The sequence below is a fragment of the Abrus precatorius genome, unplaced genomic scaffold (genome assembly GCF_003935025.1).
Source record: "Abrus precatorius isolate BTA unplaced genomic scaffold, Abrus_2018 Scaffold11, whole genome shotgun sequence".
Taxonomy (NCBI): Eukaryota; Viridiplantae; Streptophyta; class Magnoliopsida; order Fabales; family Fabaceae; genus Abrus; species Abrus precatorius.
The window spans coordinates 23162044-23181789 of record NW_020874303.1 but is presented as its reverse complement, the minus strand read 5'-3'; the positions used below and the strand labels follow the sequence as shown (position 1 = coordinate 23181789).

The following is a 19746-nucleotide window of genomic DNA, read 5'->3' as shown; positions in this document are numbered from 1 at the left end:
TTCATTGAAAAACTCATCTAACTTGAACCCATGAATTCAATTGCAGAGAATAACTTGCAGCAGCCAGAAGCCCAATGATTATGACAGTCTAAAGAAACCAAGTTTGGCACTGCATATAGGAGCTCTCTTGGCCTTGGTAGATTCTTGTACATAAAAATTCAGCTCTTGCCACTGTCTTTGTTCTTGGGTCCAGCCAACAAGTGTCACACTAAACGATATACTTTCTTAAAAAAATTCTTTTAATTCCTTTATTAGTGCTTTTATGAAACTAGTTAACATTATTCCTTTCGTTTTCATAGAGAAAAGTTGACTGTGGCTATTTGAACAGGCGGAGCAACCAGTATTAGCAGTCACTGGAGAGAATAACCAGCCAGAACTCACATGGGTTTTGACACAATGGGGGATTGTTCTCTTTATCTATTTCATTGTCGTGCCAGTAAGTTCATTCCTTTCACAACTTTTGAAGTTTGTCCTTATGTAATCAACAGGAGCATTTGAATTGAGTTCTTTAAATGTGAGTGAGCATAACTGCGTGAATTGCAGCCAATAATTATGTACTGGCTTTGGAAAAGATGGTACAGAAGAAAGTTGCTGGAGATGTATCTCCAATTCATGTGTGTCTTCATTTTCTTCCCAGGGTAAGCAAAATATATGTACTGCAACCAGTACTATTATATTTCTAACTTTTTGAAAAGATTGTTCTCTTTTTAAAATTATTTGTTCTAACAATTGGCAGCATATTTCTAAAAGCACACTAATGTGTAAATAATTTCCTTCTTGTCCTGCAGGGTTCTCCTTTGGGCACCGTTTTTAAACTACAGGAAATTCCCACGGGACCCATCTTTGAAGTACCCTTGGTCTACGCCTGAAGATCCTTCAAAAATTAGAAATGCGTACTCAAAGTACCCATTTGCCGAACCTGAAGATTATGATTATCCATGAAATTGAGGCCAAAGCACAAAAAAATCAGATGTTCGATCGTACAGTTCTTCAAAACTACATTGTTGTGAGTGTTGGGTTATGGTTATACCTATTCTGTTTTTATTAAAAAAAGGTTTTATTGAATGGGATTCAGATGCAAAATTTGAAGGTAATCCGTAAGATTTTCACTTTCAATGTCAAACGATATCCAACGGAATCCAAAAGGAAAAAGAATGGCTTCTTTTTTTTTCACTAATCTATTAAGACTGATATTGATGTAATGTCTAGCAGTTCAAATTAAGGTGTGATGTGGGAATTAATTGACATTGACGTAATAATTTAACACAATTTTTCATGGAATCAATAAAGGATATACAATATTGATATCAATCGTGCAATGCCAAATTTCGGAAAAATTGAACAAAACTCGAGGTCAAAGAATTATAAATAAATAGTGACTCAGGAAGAAAATGATTGTATCTAGCGTGCCAGTATTTTCCTGAAATGAAAGCGCTTATCCCCTCAAATGTATTACTGAAAGCAATTATCCACTTCTCCTTTTCTCTCACTCAAAGCTCTATTTTCCTGCTTTATATCGACCATCTGATAAGGTCAATAATGCTGTTCAATAAAGGAAAAGCAAAGCATCGAAACCAGGAAATAGACAAGAAAAGGGCACATGCCATGATAACATAGCCAAATCTACAGAAAGTTTTCGCAGTTTATCTCCAAAATTCCTTTGATTAAACTCGATTAACTTCAGAATACATATGTAGTCACCTCATTGGCTTTTTGCCAGCACGGTTAATGTAATGGCATAAGATAACTAACTTAACATAGAGCATCAAATAAATAATAAAATGGTCAAACTAAAGTAAACCTCGAAGCAGTGTTGGCCTCAACTATTCTCTGTCATCTGAACTAAGTGTACACCCTCCGCATTATGCACTTTATTTGAGGCTATTGAGTTACTGTACCCATTGTGAATGAGATGGGCTGAAAAGAAAATTGCTGATTGGAGTAACCAACTGCCAGTAGTGCGGAATATTCTGCAGACTACTCAATACTGAGAGTTGAAAAGTACAGAAAGCTTCTTAAAATCCAAGGATTCCATATTGGGGGACAAAAGAACAGCACCCACAGCCAAAGCAAGAACTGTAAAGGTTAAACAAGTCGTGCACCCATGGCTGCGCGAAACTCTTCCTAATATTATCTTACAATATTTATCGGCATCCTTGAAGAGCGCATGACGAGCAGCATCACCCTCAGTGGCCAATACTTTCTCATTCTGCGGCCAAAAATAGTTATATCATTAAATACCCAAGTTCAAACATGCAGCTACTTCAGTACAATAAAACGGAATTTAATCAGTACATGTCAGTGTGACTGGAAACCAAATCCCATATGCAATAAACTGAAAGTATATCATGAAGACAGATTAATGAAAAACTACCTTTTGCCTAAAATTCTTTAAGGTATCCCTCAGTGGCTCATGAGGAGACAATTTTGTTGATTGCTCCTTCCAATCATCAGAAAGCTTCTTCAGAACTGAAACACTTGCTTCAATGTTGTCCTGATAAACTTTTTCCTGTTCATATCCAATAAGGAACAAGATCAAATTAGTAAATCTAATTTTATGATTGTGTTAAGTAAGCCCATCGGGCTGATTTCTGTAAGTTGAGGGAGTGAAAAACAAGTGATTGTTAGAATTCTATCAGAATTTGGAAGAGATTGGCAGAGCAGATTACGGATATTGGGTTTAGTTAAAAGATTGATTATAGGGAGAGATATCTGGCTGTCGAAATCTTGAGCGGAACAATTTGTATTCATTCTTTCTCTTTCATAACCTGGGTTCACCACTTATCCAGGGCTAAGGGAGAAGTCCACAACAAAATGCAATCCCTTCTCTTTCAGTTTCAAATGCATTATCTATCAGATTGCCATATAATATATATAGATACATACAAGAAATAGATATAGACAGAAAAAGAATCTATTGACACCAAGTGTAAGTATTCAGACTTACACCAATTCTCAACCATTAAAACTAATAGATCCAATGGTTTAAATATATCAACAGAACTTTACATTTTGTGTGTCTTTTCTTCCTTTAGATGTTCAGAAAGAGTCACACGTATGAAGGAAGTAAGGGGTGGAGTTCCTTCTCCAATCCCGGTACTGGAGGTTTCAAACTCCCCCACTCCCACAACTTTCACACACACCTTGCACATTACATTACCATTTAAAATTAATAGCTATTTGATAATTTTGTTTCACATCATAAAGAGCTAAAGTTGTCTGGTTGTGTGGTTGGGGCAACAAGTTATTTAAAGTTGTAATAAAAGGGAAACTTTGCCTTGCTTCTAATCAGAAAGAGGAAGGAGCACCAGCACCATGAGAAAAGATCACCACCAGGGAGTGTTTTTGAACCATTGATGCTTCAATCTCAGGATCTTTGCTCTTGCGGTGTCACTTTGCAGGAGGTAACAAATCCATGCCTTTGAATCTTTGCTCTCACACACAGTACTTGCATCCGTATGCAATTATAGACGATGAGGTTACAGTTTGCAGAGAGATAGTGACAGTGGATGGCTGAAATATCCAACAATTCTGAGCAGCAAGGAAGTTGGGGGAAGATCCAACTCCCTTAACAGAGGAGAAGAAAGAAATTGTTTTCACGTGCCTATAATTTTATTTTTTTAAATTTGACAACCAGCATCTTTTAAAACATTGGATCCATTAATTTTAACAGTTGAGATTTGGTGTAAGTCCAAATTTACACCAAGTGTCAATAAATTTGTGTGTGTGTAGAAACAGCAAAAAATTGTTTCTTATAAGTTATAATAACTTCTCTTGCTCTATCAAAAAATACTGCCAAAAAACTTGAATAAACTCAAAACAGCAAGCTTCAAGACAGAATTGCTTACCCATTGCTTGTAGCATTCAGTGTTTTGGCCCAAACACCAAATAAAAATACCAGCTGCTTCTTTTGATAGCTCAGGTTTATCTGAAATACAGATTTGATTCAGAATACCCTCTAAAACAAGTATTTCATCTAATAAGAAAAGAAGCACAAATAAAATAATAAAATCAAGCTTTCATACTTTCTCCAGCTGCTTTGATAGCAAAACTGAATATCTGCAGAGAAACTTGTTTCATTGCTTTACTTCCAGGAGAACCTCCAAGAGCCACCTCTTTCAGAGTGGGATATATGGCCTCAAATCTTTCAGTAGCCTATAAAAAAGCAGCACATTGACATAAATTTGGAAGGTTTGGGGCTATGATACATTCACATACAAACATATGACCTCAGGTTAACATCTACCTTTACTCTAGCTGAAGATGGAGGAAAAGTAGCGTGGACCAAAATTTCAAATGCAGAAGGAGGAATTAATCGCTCCCCCTTTCTCACAGCACTATTTACTAAAACAGGCCGTGCTTTTGGGGTAGACAAAATTCTGCCACAAATCACACAAAATGCGATGGTGATTACAATAGCAATGATGATATAAGGATATAAAAGAAGAAAGTATTCAATATTTATATACTTTTCCACTAGCTGCAAAATCAAATCCCTGGATTGAGGGTTCCCACTTTTGCCACTCACTATAGGTAGGAGATTTCGTGCCCAAGCATACAAACCTACTGATAGATCTCCTACAGAAGCCTACACAGAAACGTTTCAATGTTAAGAATAAGCAAAATGAAGGGAAAATGAAACACTCCAATTATCCTGTTGAAAAGGTCAAACAGAAGTTCCTTTTCAGGGATATCTCATAAGATCTCTTAGTTATTTTGGCATCTACCCCTCACCTGAGCTATCATCCATACAATCACTAGAAGCTTATCTTGCCCTTGATACTTGGTATTCTCCCTCAATGTGAGCAATACAGTAATAAGAGCATCAGGCTTCCGACGCAATACCATTGCTAAAACAACAAACATTGCAACCTGCAGGTTATGTGAATTCAATGTCAGTCTACAGCTGAAAAGAAGAGCAAAAATGTATATTTTCATTTCAAAAGCTACAAATAATCAAATGAAGGTTGAATGTGATTTAGGAACCAAAAATCACCAAAAAATTTGTTGCCAAATTTTACAATAAGAAAATCACAAAACCAAGATGATTTAAACAGAAGATACACAAAATACAATGAAAATAAACCGTCTAAATCAAACATAACATATTGGAGATTCAAATAGAAGCATTTTCTTTCATTTTCACTTTTTTCCATTTTCAAGTGCATTCAATTTCTACAGGGTAAAAAAACCCATAAGGATTGAATTATGGAATCAAAACAAGCTACCTCATTTTCCCAAAACAGAACTACGAAGAATGGCAATCTAAGAACATGAATATTTGATCTCTTGAGCATTGATTATATATTATAATGCCCATTCCCCAACGAAAAAATAAATTGATATGAATTATATATGTACATTCTGATGTTTGTCAATCATACATGGAATGATGGAATGCACTCGTGATTGACTGCCTATCTCAAGTGCTTTATTTGAGTCATCTGTCTTGACATTGACTATTCATTCAAATTGAAATATGCAGATAAAAGAAGGTTCCACAGAAACTGGAAACATAAAAAATAGGACTAACCAAAAATAAAATATAGCAACACTGAGCCTCCTCCCATGCCCTTGAAATTTTATGCCAATCACAGTCATATGAACACTTAAAACTTAAAAGTCGAGATTATCATATCAAAATTAATGACTTATCACAAGCAAATAAATTAAAATATCAAATTGCACTAAGGCACTCATCAGAGAATTTCATAGTCATGAACTAATCAAACATCAATATTACATTTGATTAACAGAGAATATTATGATTTATAAAGGAAGATGCCCTTTGCTAATTAATCATGCTTTGGGACAAGCTTGTTTGCTTGACCTCTCTTAGCTGTTCAGACATGGGTTCTTCTAGATAGTCCCCAGGATAGATTTGCAGAGTGAACAGAGAGCTATTACGTATTGATATTTCTGTTTAAGCTTATCTTTGTTTTGATTTGGTGAGTGACCTTCCTGCTAGTTTTTACTTAAAGAGTGATTCATTTTCCACCCTCCTTCTCTGTCCAGACTTATCTTCTAACAGAAGTTACTTCAGTTATTCCAAAAAACAAACAAGAAAATAAAAGACCGCTATTGCTTGATAAAGAAGAGTATTCAGAATAAGTTACCTGGGATTTTGAAGCCACTTGTTGCACAGCCTTTTTGGAACCCTTGGCCACAGTTTGCTGGCTACTGAAGTCAGAAAGTATGCTATCTAAAGACCAAAGCAGAAAGGAACTAAGTGCCTCAAGAGAACGTTGGTTAATCCAGTCTGTTGAAGTCTTATATACAGCATCAGATATGTGAGAAAGTGGCACCTGGCAAAAATAAACCAAGAGAAGATTAAAAACTAGAACCAAGATTTTGATAAACACCATAGATAGACTAGGAATTTTGTACAATAGTTATCAAACATTCTTCGAACATCAATTTACTCATTAAATAACAAGAACAATTCCAACATAATTAGTCAATCAGAAAATGCAGAAACTTGCAAAAAAGCTCAGTACTGTATATGGGCAAGTATTAAAACTTTAATTAAAAGATTAACTGGAGAAAGTCATAACTATGATCCTCAAGGTCATAAATCATCAATATAACCTATTTAGTGGAACATCTAGCATTAATATGCATCTGAATTAAATTTCACTACACCAAAGATCCTAATATTTGGCTTTGCATAGTATCAATACCACAATGTACGTAACATATTTGAATAATTTATATACAAATAACAAATATAGTAAATGATTCACTACTGCAAACCTTTTAATACAATTATTTTCATAATCTATTATTCCAAGAATAATGTGACTGAACTACACAAAGATCAACAATTAATAGATGTAAAGAGCTAAAATGATAGCATAACAAGCATGGTCATAAGCAAGTTAGTTAAAATCAGGATTTTACTTTAAATTGTAAAGGAGAGTGAAAATCGTAAATTGTAAAATCGTAAATCGAATTGTAAAATTTTATAAAATTCATATATATGATATAAATTCATATTATTCATATAAAATATCATACATTAGGGGAAAAAACTTTTAAATCAGTAAAAGCACTTAAACAAAGTAGCACTCACAAATCATAATCTATTCCATAAAAATGTAATGCATCAACATAAGTAAAAATTAGACAAGAACAGAAAAGATGCAAGAACAGCAGCACTATACTTGAGGTCAGAGCAGCACACTGCTGGGTTTAGTTGCAGACAATGCTGCACGCACTAGGAGGACTGTTGAATGTTGACAACGACGTTAGGGTTCAAAGCTGATAGAGGCAAATTGGATTCAATAAAAAGGAGATATATGAAAGAGGCGTCAACTTTGATAGGGTTCAACAACTGAGGCTTTGCAAGGAATTTTCATAATCAAAGTGAAATCTTGAAATCCCACGATTTGAGGGATTTTATGATTTAAATTGGAATTTTACAATGATTTTACTCAACCATGATTTTACCCACAATTTAAATTGGTAAAACTTCCAAAACCATAAAATTGTAGGATTTTAGGATTCAAATCGGGATTTTAACTACCTTGGTCATAAGTTAAAACAAAATAAATATGCACTCAAAAGACAAAGAAAGGAAAGAAAGAAAGAAAGAAAATCACAACAAGAAAGAATGAATGAAGCAATATAACTAAAATATGAATTGGGAGCATGACATTCTAAAGCATTCACAAGTTAAGGAATAAGAACTTGTGCTATTGAAAAATTGCAGGAACAACTCCCCATACAAATACTGTACGATGAATATATTGGTTTCACACTTTCACACTTAATTAAAAACTCCAAACATATTGTTTTTGCAAATGCTGGCAGCTGACACCAGCTTCTTTCACCATATTGGTCCTAATCAAGGATTAAAGTGGAGGAAAAAAATAATCTTTATAGCCTCTAATTAAGCTATTGATTAAAGCTTTGAAGAAATGATCTAAAATGTCACCATATTGGTCTTTAGTGAGATCCAAAGTGATTATAAAAAGAATCCTTAAGAAACAAGTTTGGTGCTATTTTACAAATTTGTGGAACTAATTCAGTAACAAAATCTTTAAAAACTGGAATGGAAAGGACTAAAATATTCAAAGGACTATAGTGACTTATATAACTTGGAATAAGAAAATGTGGAATTCAAATATTTACAGAGAAGAAAAAAAACTAAGGAATTCAAAACGCACATCAGCGATCTTAGCCACAGTTGACTCCCTGAACAATTTCACCCAGGGAAACTGAGAAGCGGTCACAGCAGAAAAAGCACGTCCAAAATAATCTGCGAATCGCATCATTTGTATGTCCTGCTGCTTCTCGAAGGATGCCTGTTGTGAAAATTCAAATCACAAAACCAACGGATCAATGGACATTTGGTGAATGATGGCATCAGAACATCTTATTCATGCATAGAAAACACAAAACCTAAACATGCGTGATTCAATGCATTGACCAAATCAGATGCCCTACCGATATATCAACGAGAAAAGCCTCCAGATCAGCAGCGTCGATCTTCGCCGCAGCCTCCGCCACCGTCACCTTAGGCTTCTTCGGCTTCTTCTGCTTCACCTTCTTCGCCTCCTCCGCCTTCCCGTTCTCCGCGGAACGCTCCACATTGTCATCTTCGTCTTCGTCGTCGTCGCGAGACCGTTGCTTCGATCTGACCGGCGCTTCGTCGAATGCATCATCGACTGCTCTCCGCGCCTCGAGAATTCGGCGACGCCGGTCCTCCGATTGCAGCTCAAGCGACCGGAAGACGCTGTCGGCGCCGGATAACGTCCCGTTGGCGGCGAGCTTGTTGGAATTGGCGCGGGAATCGGAGCCGTTGGTGGTGTTATTAGTCTTCTTCTTCTGTTTTTTTGCGTAGGTGACCTTCTGCCAGCCATGGTCGGCGCTCGGAGCAGAGACACTGTTGGAATCGTTGTGAGCGGATTCGATGGGTGCGTGCTGTTCCTCCATTGTCGTCGTTGGAAACCTGATTTTCTACGTCTCTTTCGGTGGAGAAATGCGAAGGGGAAAACGAGAAAGTGATGGAAATGAAGCGGAAGAGAAAGGAAACGGAAGAAGAAGGAGAAATTTAAAAGGGAATTTTGATCTTTCAAAGAGTTGACTTACTGAAATTGACCTCGTTCTTTCCCCGGAATAACGGAAATACCATGGGGTGGTTGTGTTGAAAGGAGCACGTGTTTCACCGAATACCCTTTCAACACGTGTACAGTTTTCATTGCACACATGACGTATCGTATTAAAATCTATATTATATTAATTAATATAATTAATATAAGTTTTAATTTAAGATAATTAATATTTTTTGAAAATACGTGTCAACTTTTTCTTTTTGTTTCAGTGAAATTGTAATTTATTCAATTAAGTTTATTCATCAAAATAGTGATATATAGAAAATTAAGTCTCTTTCATTAATTTATAATACTTCTTAAATACTATACTTAATTAATATAATATATTGTTTAATTTATTATCAATATTTCAATAAAAAAATTTCCTTTACTTTGTTTATGATTTTGATTATTACATTAAAAAAATTAATTTTTTAATATTTATTTAATATTTTTGAAATTTTTATATTGTACTGCTTATTTAATTTTTACCTTTTAAAAATATTTTTAATTAAATCTGTTTCCTACAATGGAAAATAATTAAATTTAAAAATTAACCAAATGGTTTAAAAATATAAAGTAAGTACTTAATGGTTATAACTTATTTTAAATGTATAAACTTCATTAATTTATATATATATTAATTTTAAATTAGAATAATCCTCAAATTTTACATAAGTCACATTACGTTATTGAAATTAATTAAAATTAACATTTTAATATTTTAGTGAATCAAAAGTTAAATTTTGAATGGATAGTTTATAATGATTTGTATTTGTATTGCAATAATATAAACAAACAAAAAAAGAGTTTCTATATCGATAGAAGTTAGTCTAAGTAGTAAGTTGTTCGATATCTTTTAGGTAAAGTTTCGAATTTGAGTTTTTATATATATAAAAAATCTTCAATAATAAACTTATTTATAAAAAAAAAAAACTTTTATATATATAATTATTCTTCATATAAACCCAAAAAAATTATATAATAAAAATCATTAAAAATATATATAATTAACTAATTTTCTGATAATTTATTAATAAATAACAAACAGAATTAAAAACGGATGAGGCGTTTAAGTTATTTTAGCATATAAATTCTGAATTTATGAATTCTTATTTAAAAATTTAAATAAAAATTTAAGTACAATGTTTTAAATATTTTTGTATTTTTTAAATTAAATTATATATATATATACATGAATATTTAAAGTTCCCATAAGTTATCAAAATAAATTTTGTATTTAAAAATATCATCAAAACACCAATAAAAATGTACATAAATTTTCTCTTAAAAAATTAGTTCAATAATGCAACACGATGAAATTAGAGAATCTAAGTTGAGGCGAATTAAGTTATATACAAACTTAATATCTTATTTTTAAAGGTTATTTAAAATAAAAATATATTTAATCAAGAGTTATTATTTTCCTTATTATTAATAATTGTTCTTATATTGACCACTTAATTTATCTGTGACTTCTACAAGAAAAAATTAATATGTATAATTTTTATAAAATTTTAAAAAAGCCAAGATAAAAATAAATCATTTTAATAAGTTATTTATAGAAAAATGTGAAATAAAAGCTTAAAAAAGTGCATAAGTCAGAAGTTAATTTCATGAGTTTTTCATTTTTTTAAATTATAAAATTTATTTATTTATCATCAAATATTTATTTAAATAATAAAAATATAAAAAATGAATTAAAGAGGGGGAGAATAACTAAAAAGCCCCAAAAAAAAAATGGAAGTGGTGATTATCTCTAGAGTGACAACAGAAATTTTGCTACATTATAAAAAAAAATGCTAAGATTATAATTACTGTACTTGTGAGTGTAAATTATATAAAAGTTAATTTAAAAAAAAGAGAAGTAAAATAATAGTGGCTAATTTTTAAAAGTTAGATGTTACTTTAAATTACTTTTTTTAAATAAATTAAAAATAATTTAGGAGAGTTATGAGCTGTCTATAATTTATTTCAAAAATATTTAACGAAATAATCTTTTTTATATATCAAATATTTCATTCTTTTTAATACTTTACATTTCTATTGAACACTATGTTTATATTTAGTCAATTTCAATTTTAGCACGTTATATTAAATGAATATAGAGAGATAATGTATCTTTATTTAAAAAAATATACTTTTATATTATTTTTCTTAATTTTAAAAGTTCTATATTTTAAATTTATTGTTGGTTAATAAAATAGAATCTTTGTTATTCACAATGAATACATTTTTTATTACATTTTTTAAGAAGGCATTTAGTTTTATAATTAATTAAATGAAATTTATTACTTTCTAAACACTATAGGGTATTTGAATATATTAAAAAAAACTTGAATAATAAATTTCATTTTTCTCCTTGTTAAAATTAAATTATTATTTTTTATCAAAATTGATCTGAAATAATTTTAAAAAATGATAGAACTTGTGAAAATATTTAACTGAGCAAATATTAATAGTTTAACTTATTTATAAAACATATAACTTTTAAAATAAATATTTTTAATACATTATTTAAGGAATAAAATAAAATCATTAACTAAAAAACACATTGTTACATGTACATTATATATATTTTTAAGCATGTATTTTTTTAATCACCCACACGCGTACAAATAGCATAAAGTAAAATCATAATATCAGTAAATTAAATTGCATGCCAATAATTAAACATGACTTTTAAACTCGTACAGAAAATGACACGAGTTTTTTAATAAAAAGTATTTTTCCATGTATGTATACTTATTTTTTATAATTATATATTTTACTGTTTATAATAATTATTATCTTTTCAAAGAAAGGGAAATATTTATGGCTGACAAACAAATGAGAAGCCTGAAATTCTTTGTATTTTTCTGTAGAAAGCTGCCAATATATATCATGTTCGTTTTCAGAATAAGCACCTCGTGAATTTCCTCCTATTTGTGAATGGTCAACAAGGAAAGCAATCTGACAAATAAAGAATCTTGGTAATTGAATAATAATAATAATAATTGGGTTTCCTTGATTGTTTTCTTGCCTTTGCAATTGGAATAATATAAATCCATTGTGAAGAACGAAACTTTACACGTTTCACAAAGAAAACATATCAAGAAAATGTCACAGTTTTGGCATCTTCTGAAGAAATCACTTCATTGCAAACCTCATTCATCAGAAGTTCATGATCCGAAGGCAAGTAAAAGGACTCAGAGAAAAATGCAAAGCACCATTGATAGTTCAAATGTCAAACATGTTAGCCATGAAATTCTCCTTGATAGCATAAGTGGTGAGATTAAAATTTGTCCCCAAGGCAATGAAGATGGTAAAGGAGCAAAAGGGTCTCATCCTCACAGATCAACCAAGCGAATTATACCTTCGTCAAAAACGCATTTTTTTCATTGTGATGAATGTAATGTCTTCTCAAAGTCAAAGGGATCACGGCAAAAAGATTCTACTACTGATCCTCCAACATCAACTCGCAATTATAAAGGTGGTGAGAAACTAAAATCTATTGACACTGTTGAAGAACGTGATATTCCCGAGCATTCTGGTAAGGATCAAGTACCTTTTCTAGTTGAATTAACATGTATGAGGTTGATGTGCTTATATATGGTTTATGAGTTAATTGTTCTTCAGATTAATTTTCTTTACATCATATGATGATGTCTCTGTGTTAGCATCAGTTAGGTTGAGATTATCTCCAGTGAATAGAACACTGAATAAGGATCATTCAAATATTTAATTCATTTTGTTAAAAAATCATAAACATAATATTTTGATAAAAGGAACGATTAGATATTCTACTGCACTCGATGCAGTGAAATATTTCACTTGAGAGATATTTATTGAAAAATAATAAAATTCAAACATGCTCTAAATTTATTAAAAACTTGGAGGGTTTTTTATCTTTTCTTTTTCCAAAACTGTTTCTGAAAAAAAAAATCTCGAATGTTTAATTAGTATTAAAAGCTGCATGCTTTGTACATTAGTCCAAAAAACTGCTTTATACGTGAAAAAAAAATTGAGAGAAAATCTGAGTTTGGTCTCACACACAATCTAATGGTTTAATAATCTTTACCTTCGAAGGAAACTAAAAGAAACAATTTCCTATTTTAGTATAAACTTTTTTACTTAGTGGTAGCGTGGAACTTATTTTTAATATGAAACCTAAACAAGCACATCTTTGCAGTCATCCAACTTCAAAAAACAGATTCATCTTGGAAGATCATCGAACAAATTTGTCACGATGCTGAAAGCAAGGCAACACAAATTGAATGTGTGTTGAAAGTCCAGAACAAGCAAGAAAAATTTGATTGCTTTGAGGAATGTAGAGAAATGGTAAGGATTAATGCTGAAAAGCTACAAAATGAGCAACCTCGATGTCTGGTTGATGGAAATGAGCTGTTGAGATTTCATGGTACAACTATTGCATGCTCCCTTGGTGTTAATGGGTCTTCTAGTTTATGCACTTTAGACCAATGTGGTGTTTGTCAAATTTTGAGGCACGGTTTTTCGGCCAACCAAGAATTTCAAGGTACAGTTGGGGTTTTCACTACTTCTACAAGTGGAAAAGCCATTGATTCCATTGGCTCATCCAATAAATCGGTGTTGAGAAAATCTGTTATAGTGTGCAGAGTAATAGCTGGGAAAATCCATAATCCTCTGCAAGAGATTCAAGAAGTGACCCATTCAGGGTTTGATTCCGTCATAAAAAAAATAAATGACCTATCAGATATTGAAGAACTCAATGTTTTAAATCCTAGAGCTGTTCTCCCTTGCTTTGTGGTAATTTACAAGTTGTAAATTGGAAGAGTCAACTAAACTTTAGGTTTATGCTTTGTATTATTGTTTTCAAAATAAAATTCCCCACATTGAAAAATGTAATCAACTCCAATGATATCTATTCCACAAGCTTGACAATAATGCAAGCTTGAGAATACTCAGGAAAAAAAGCCTAATTGTCTCTCAATAATGAAAAGTAAATGTGTACTTAAATTTATGTTTGAATGATTATTCACGTTTATTTTAATGTTATTATTGCTATTCTTTGTTATTTTTATATTGAATTGATCTTTATAATTTTTTTACTTATTTCTAAACATACTTTAAGTGATCACATGTATTTTATTGACAAAAAAATTTAATAATAATAAAATGTTTTGTGCATACATGATGAGGACAAAATAAAATTCAAATTACTATAATTCTGCATTTCATCAATGAAAACCACTGTAGATAAATTGTGTTAAAAATAATGAAACAATTTTAGCTCCACAAGTTAGCACTATACTTTCCTTTCTCCAACTATCTTTATCACAATGTCATATACAACGTAATCTTTTTTAAGTTAAGATACGTATTTATTCTTATAGTTAAAAGAATTAGTTACTATAATAAAATATATATTTTAATTTCTATATAAATATTGTATTATATCTCAGTCTTCAACGTTATAATACTATTAATAAAAGTTATTATTTAATAAGTTACTTTTTTTTTAATAATGTTATAATAGTAAGAACCAAAACATCCTACAGAACAAAAATTTAAATTATTTAAATACATTATTAATTATAAAAACTATATATATTTTAAATTTTATATATATATATATATATATATATATATATATATATATATAAAGTCACGCAATGGTTATAATCTAATAATTGAGCAAAACCCAAATGAAAAAAAAATCACTTTTAAAACTCACTTGTTTAAAGTGTACAGGAGAGCTACATGTACAATGCTTTGTTATTAAGTAATTAATTAATTCTTCTTTATTTCGGGTTCCATTGTTGTTTCGTCACTATCATTTTCAAGAATATTTTAAACATCGCTATTATCCAAATACATCTATTATATTTAATATATTATAAACAATTGATTTATTATAACATATTCGTTTACTTGTCTATATTATCACTCTTTCAAAAATTAATTTTTGAAATTAAGCTTCTACGACTTTAAAATTTTAAAATATCTTTTTCATAAATAAGTACCCTTAATTAAAATTATACCCTTCCTAAAAATAAGTTTCTAAAATTAAAAGTTTATACTTTTAAAAAGAAATTTTAAGAATTAATAACTATTTATAGAAATAAATTTATAGAACTAGGATTCTATGTTTCTGAAAATCAAAACTTGAAATTAAAAAATTAAAATTTTAAAAATTAATTTCTAAAATTAGCTTTTCATAATATTAAAAATTAAGTTTTTAAATTATAAATTTTTTATTTTTAAAATTTAAGATTTTTATGTGTATTTTCAGAATTAAAAATTTCAAAGTATTTTTAATACAAACTTTCAAAATTAAATTTAAAAATAAAAAATAAATGAATATATTTTTTCTAGTCTATACCATATATACTTTTGCTGAAAATAATTTTATTCGAGTTGAACAAAATTAGTATCCGTATAATACTTTTTTTAAAATATTTAACATTGTATCAATTAAAATTCAAACTCAAAATAATTTTTACCGAATAATTCACTCATGTAAATCAAATATTTTTATTATTAAAAAAATTAAAAGAAAAAATATTTAAAAAGAATCCGAATGGAGAGGACGACCCGGGCACTCCTATTTCATGGAAGAGTCTTTTGTTTAGTCCATAGTCCGTAGTCCATTCCCCCACTCCCACCGCCGCACGGGGGTTCTTCAGCTTCTCCCCCTCTCTCTCTTCTTATTATGCGTCTTCGAGTTCTCAAGTCCAAAACCAAAACCAAAACCAAAACCAAAACCCTTCGAAGGCATCGTCCTCGTCTCAAATCTTGGCCCATTACTTTCTCCCCTTTCGCTCGTGCTCTCTCTCGCTTTCTCTCTCTTTCTATGCCGAGGCTCAAAACAACACACTCTCCAAACCCCCTTCGTTATCCTCTCAAACCCCAACACTCCGATTCTTCCGATGACGAATTTGGCGTAAGACATCTTCTTTTCTTAATCCTAATCCTACTGTTTTATATTAATCATTAATCCAATTAAACCGCGTGTTTTTCTAGGGAGTTGTCCAAGCGGATTTTTCCTTCTTCGATCCCAAACCTAATGATTTTCATGGAGTGAAGACCTTGCTGCAAACTTACCTCGACGATCTAGAATGGGATTTGAGTGGCTTTGTAGAATTGATTTTGGGACAGACCACTGTAGGCACTGTTGTTAAGATAGAAGATGATGAGGATGAAGGGCTTTTTGCTCTTGTTACTGCTCTTAATTTATGCAGATATAAGGTAACTCACTTCTCTTATCTATGTCTGTGAATTTTGGTTTCTCTCTGTTTAGTATCTCAGTAATTGTAAGAACTTTTGCTAGGAGCATAACTGTATTGTCGCACTCAAGGATTTTCTCCTCCTTAAGGCACGCCAAGAGGAGGGTGTTGGGGATCAATTGAGATTGCTTTTGGGAGAACAAGCGTGTGATGTAGGTCTTCTGGTATCACAGCGCGTTGTGAACCTTCCTCCACAGCTTTTGCCGCATCTTTATGGTGCCCTTTTTGATGAAGTGTCGTGGGCAACGGAAGATGAGGTTAGATGTTGATAGTGTCAGATGGGTGAGGGTGTTAATATGTGTTTCTGTTTGGCTGCTAGAGATGAATTTGCTCCTTAGAACTTATGTTGTATTATTTCTGGAATTTGTTTCTGTTTAACAGCCGACGGAGGAACTTCGGAATTCCTTCAAGTTTAAGCATTACATATTGCTTAGCAAAATTTACATGGTATGTGTGCTGCTGTGGTGTCTCCCTTCTGTTTATATATTTTTGGCTCTTATGGTTGTGATTATTTGCAATATGCTCCAAAATAATTTTTTCATGATGTTTGGCTACTTTCTCGGGTGGAAAAATATAGCACAAGAATGTAGAGCAGAAAAGAATACCGATCAATGATAATGAGGAGGCAATAATTTATATGAAGCCTGAGGATGAAATTTTTCACAAGGTATTGGTATTTTCTGGCATTATTTTAATTATTTTATTTGATTACTGATTAATTTACAAAATAATTTCCAGTTAAGCTCGTGGTCCTTCTTTTTTCCATTGAAAACTCAGCAGCATGCACCTCATGAGGCAAGTTTTATGATTCTTTAATCTCAATGGTATTATCATGATGTTCTTATTAACTTGCTCAAAGTTACTCATTTTTTATCTGTTTCTGAAAGCAACTTAGAATGAGTAAACCCTTAAATTAGTCCTCAAGTTTGTGTGGATCTTACATTTTACTCCCTGAGATTTTAAAATCCTTTGTTAGTCTTTAACTTTGCAAAACATCATTTTAGTGCGAAAAAATAGTAATTAAAGAGCAAAAGGACTAAAATGAATGTCATTTTGCAAAATTAGGGGACTAACAAAGGTTTTTAAAATAAATGACTTTTGAGGATTCACTTAGGGTTTCCTCAACTTAGAATACACAATGCTACCTCTGTTAGTGGGCGCAATATGCACTAGGTTTGTTTACTTCTTTGGCTCTTTGTCATATGGGCTTTCTGCGGGGTTGTGGTGTCAATATATATACAATGCCATGCCCGAAACTTCAATCAGAAGTTTCTATAACAGATTAGTTCAGTCAGTTAGTTTTCTGTTATTCAGTCAGTATCACATAGCCTATTTGACCTAATATCCATTTAGGAAAGGAGATGGCCATAAAGTAGTGACACAGGGGAAGTGTACTGTACTCATTTGAATCTTAAAAGTGGGATAATTTGAAAGAATAGTGGATGCCAATGTCCTTGAATTAGGGAGGGGGAATGGCCTAATGGAACCAGCAACTTTATATGGCGTGGATGAAAGGTTACAACTGTCGATCAATGGGTCTTTGTGGTCTGCTTATATATTTATATATGTAACAGATTTAGGGAATAACTTGACTGCAAAACAGCAAACTGAATTGTTTGCTGCTTTGTTGGAGCAGTATTTGGTGGTTTTTCAGGAATTCATGGAACCTACTTCAAATCATAACACTATTCATTTTATTGACTTTCAACCAGGGGAAGACCAAATTAGTATGGGGCCTTATAGATATTCACATTAGTGAAGAAAGGGGACTCTATGTTTAGATGACTCTTTGTTTGATTGCTGTACACTATTCATGGGCAGACATTAGTTGTGCTGTCAATCGACTTAGTCAATTCATGTCTAGTCCAAAAACCCCACACTATCATGCAGGGAACCGTGTCCTTCGGTACTTGAAAAAGCTTCAGATCAGGGCTTGTTTTTCCCTGCCACCTCCCTCTCAAGCCTTTGTAGTTGTTGATTGTGGAAGTTGTCCTCTCATCTGACATAGACTTTCTACAATATGGTTTTCTGTCTTCCTTGGTGAGTCTCTAACATCATAAACATCGAAGAAACAACAGCCTACAGTTTTCAGGTCACTGGTTGAGGCTAAGTATAGGGTTTTAGCTTGTGTGGCAAGTGGCTGCTATGGTATGGCAGTTGCTGAGAAGTTTTCAAGTTTCTGCACACATGTGATAGTCAGTCTACCATCCATTTAGACACGAATTCTACAACTTATGAATGATCAAAACATGTGAATATCAATTGTCATTTTATTCGTGAATATGTCAGTTCTGGTTTCTTGAAGTTAATTCATGTAAAGTCACAACATCATCTAGCAAATCTCCCAAGCCAAAGCTTTTCCGGCTACTCAGTACCATGTTTTTTGTCCAAGTTGGAGGTATTGGACATATACTTCCCAACTTGAGGGGTAGTATTACAGATTAGTTAAATTCAGTTAGTTTTCTGTTTTTCATTTTGTTATTCAGTTAGTATTTAACATACTTGTCTCCCACATCGTTTGGGAGACAAAATCAGTTGCTTTTATTCCTTGTGGTTATCAGTAAATAGTTTTTTTTTTCTTGGGGATTTGGTGCTGCGGGTGCCTCTTAACATGATACATTGGATTAGCCTTTTATAGCTATTGTTTCTTGTCTGGTTTTCTTTGGTTGTTCCCTCTTGGACAAGCTCGGTCGTTAAGTAAAAGCTCTAGGGTTATTAGACATCATCTAAATTATATTTGTTTCAGTTTAACAGCCAAAGCAATAAGAAATTTTATATCAAATAGAATTTCATTGTCAAAATCATTGCGTCTGACTGATTTGCTCATTTCCTGCCACATAGTAACATCTGGATTAGGTAGGCTACAACAAGCTTTGAACTTTAGCTGCTTAATTCTAGTTTGAATGAATAAGGGTCTACAGAATATTTATAGATTAGATTGGCTCAATAATTTATAATTTTTAACAGGGAAAGCTAACAAAATTTTTTAATTTAGTTATGTTGTGGTTGATCTGAACTTTCTTTCAATTATAGTTTCTTGCTTAATTTTAATAATGTAGAAGTAGATAGCAATATGTTTTATCAATGATTCTGAACTATCTACTATTGTTTCTGCCTGTTACAGATGAGAAATTACAGGCCCACGGGATTAGTCATGGCTGTTGAGGCAGACAAAATTCCATCATTTCGCCAAGAATTAGCTTCTTTAATTAATGAAACCTGAAAGGCGCCGAAAAGGTTCCTGAGAAAATATAGTACACAATCTTGATACTTTTCCGAAGCTTAGCATGTATTTTAATGTCGTCTGATTTTTATTTATTTTTTTGCGAGTGTTTGAGCTGCCAAATTTTGTTTGAACTATTGGCAAGATATTGAAGCAATTTTCCCCCTCCTGCGTTAGTTCG

At 32.0% G+C, this 19746-nt stretch overlaps 5 protein-coding genes across 6 annotated transcripts in view; 3 read left to right on the top strand and 2 right to left on the bottom strand.

Moving 5' to 3' along the window:
• The window catches only part of LOC113854765 (NAD(P)H-quinone oxidoreductase subunit L, chloroplastic), a 1658-nt gene extending 277 nt beyond the window's left edge, over positions 1-1381 (top strand). Inside the window, exons 2-5 of the mRNA XM_027485970.1 lie at positions 47-136; positions 329-436; positions 544-638; positions 789-1381. Of these exons, the coding sequence (XP_027341771.1) occupies positions 47-136; positions 329-436; positions 544-638; positions 789-942 (447 nt within the window). The 3' untranslated portion in view covers positions 943-1381. The remainder of the gene's footprint in view (positions 1-46; positions 137-328; positions 437-543; positions 639-788) is intronic.
• LOC113854763 (putative clathrin assembly protein At2g01600) overlaps positions 1-15757 on the bottom strand; it is a 24185-nt gene extending 8428 nt beyond the window's left edge. Inside the window, exon 1 of the mRNA XM_027485968.1 lies at positions 15744-15757. The gene's annotated coding sequence lies outside the window, so the exon portion shown is untranslated. The remainder of the gene's footprint in view (positions 1-15743) is intronic.
• Positions 1585-9113, bottom strand: LOC113854762. 2 transcript variants are annotated; one of them, XM_027485964.1, is made up of 10 exons: positions 8449-9113; positions 8169-8306; positions 6117-6305; positions 4735-4872; positions 4470-4588; positions 4247-4379; positions 4026-4155; positions 3849-3928; positions 2375-2509; positions 1585-2209 (listed from the first exon to the last, which is right to left on the bottom strand). In XM_027485964.1, exons 1-10 carry the CDS (start codon positions 8935-8937, stop codon positions 1982-1984), a joined length of 1779 nt encoding a protein of 592 aa, XP_027341765.1. In that variant the 5' UTR covers positions 8938-9113; the 3' UTR covers positions 1585-1981. The 2 variants fall into 2 exon arrangements, with proteins under 2 accessions (XP_027341765.1, XP_027341766.1); XM_027485965.1 differs by lacking the exon at positions 8169-8306 and having other exon boundaries at positions 1652-2209; positions 8449-9035.
• LOC113855857 lies at positions 12195-13880 on the top strand. Its single transcript, XM_027487486.1, has 2 exons — positions 12195-12627; positions 13267-13880. Exons 1-2 carry the CDS (start codon positions 12195-12197, stop codon positions 13878-13880), a joined length of 1047 nt encoding a protein of 348 aa, XP_027343287.1.
• Positions 15654-19746, top strand: LOC113854764 (protein BCCIP homolog). The gene is made up of 7 exons (XM_027485969.1): positions 15654-15999; positions 16080-16304; positions 16387-16599; positions 16724-16789; positions 16920-17009; positions 17081-17137; positions 19467-19746. The coding sequence occupies exons 1-7, from the start codon at positions 15769-15771 to the stop codon at positions 19563-19565; spliced, it is 981 nt and encodes a 326-aa protein (XP_027341770.1). The 5' UTR covers positions 15654-15768; the 3' UTR covers positions 19566-19746.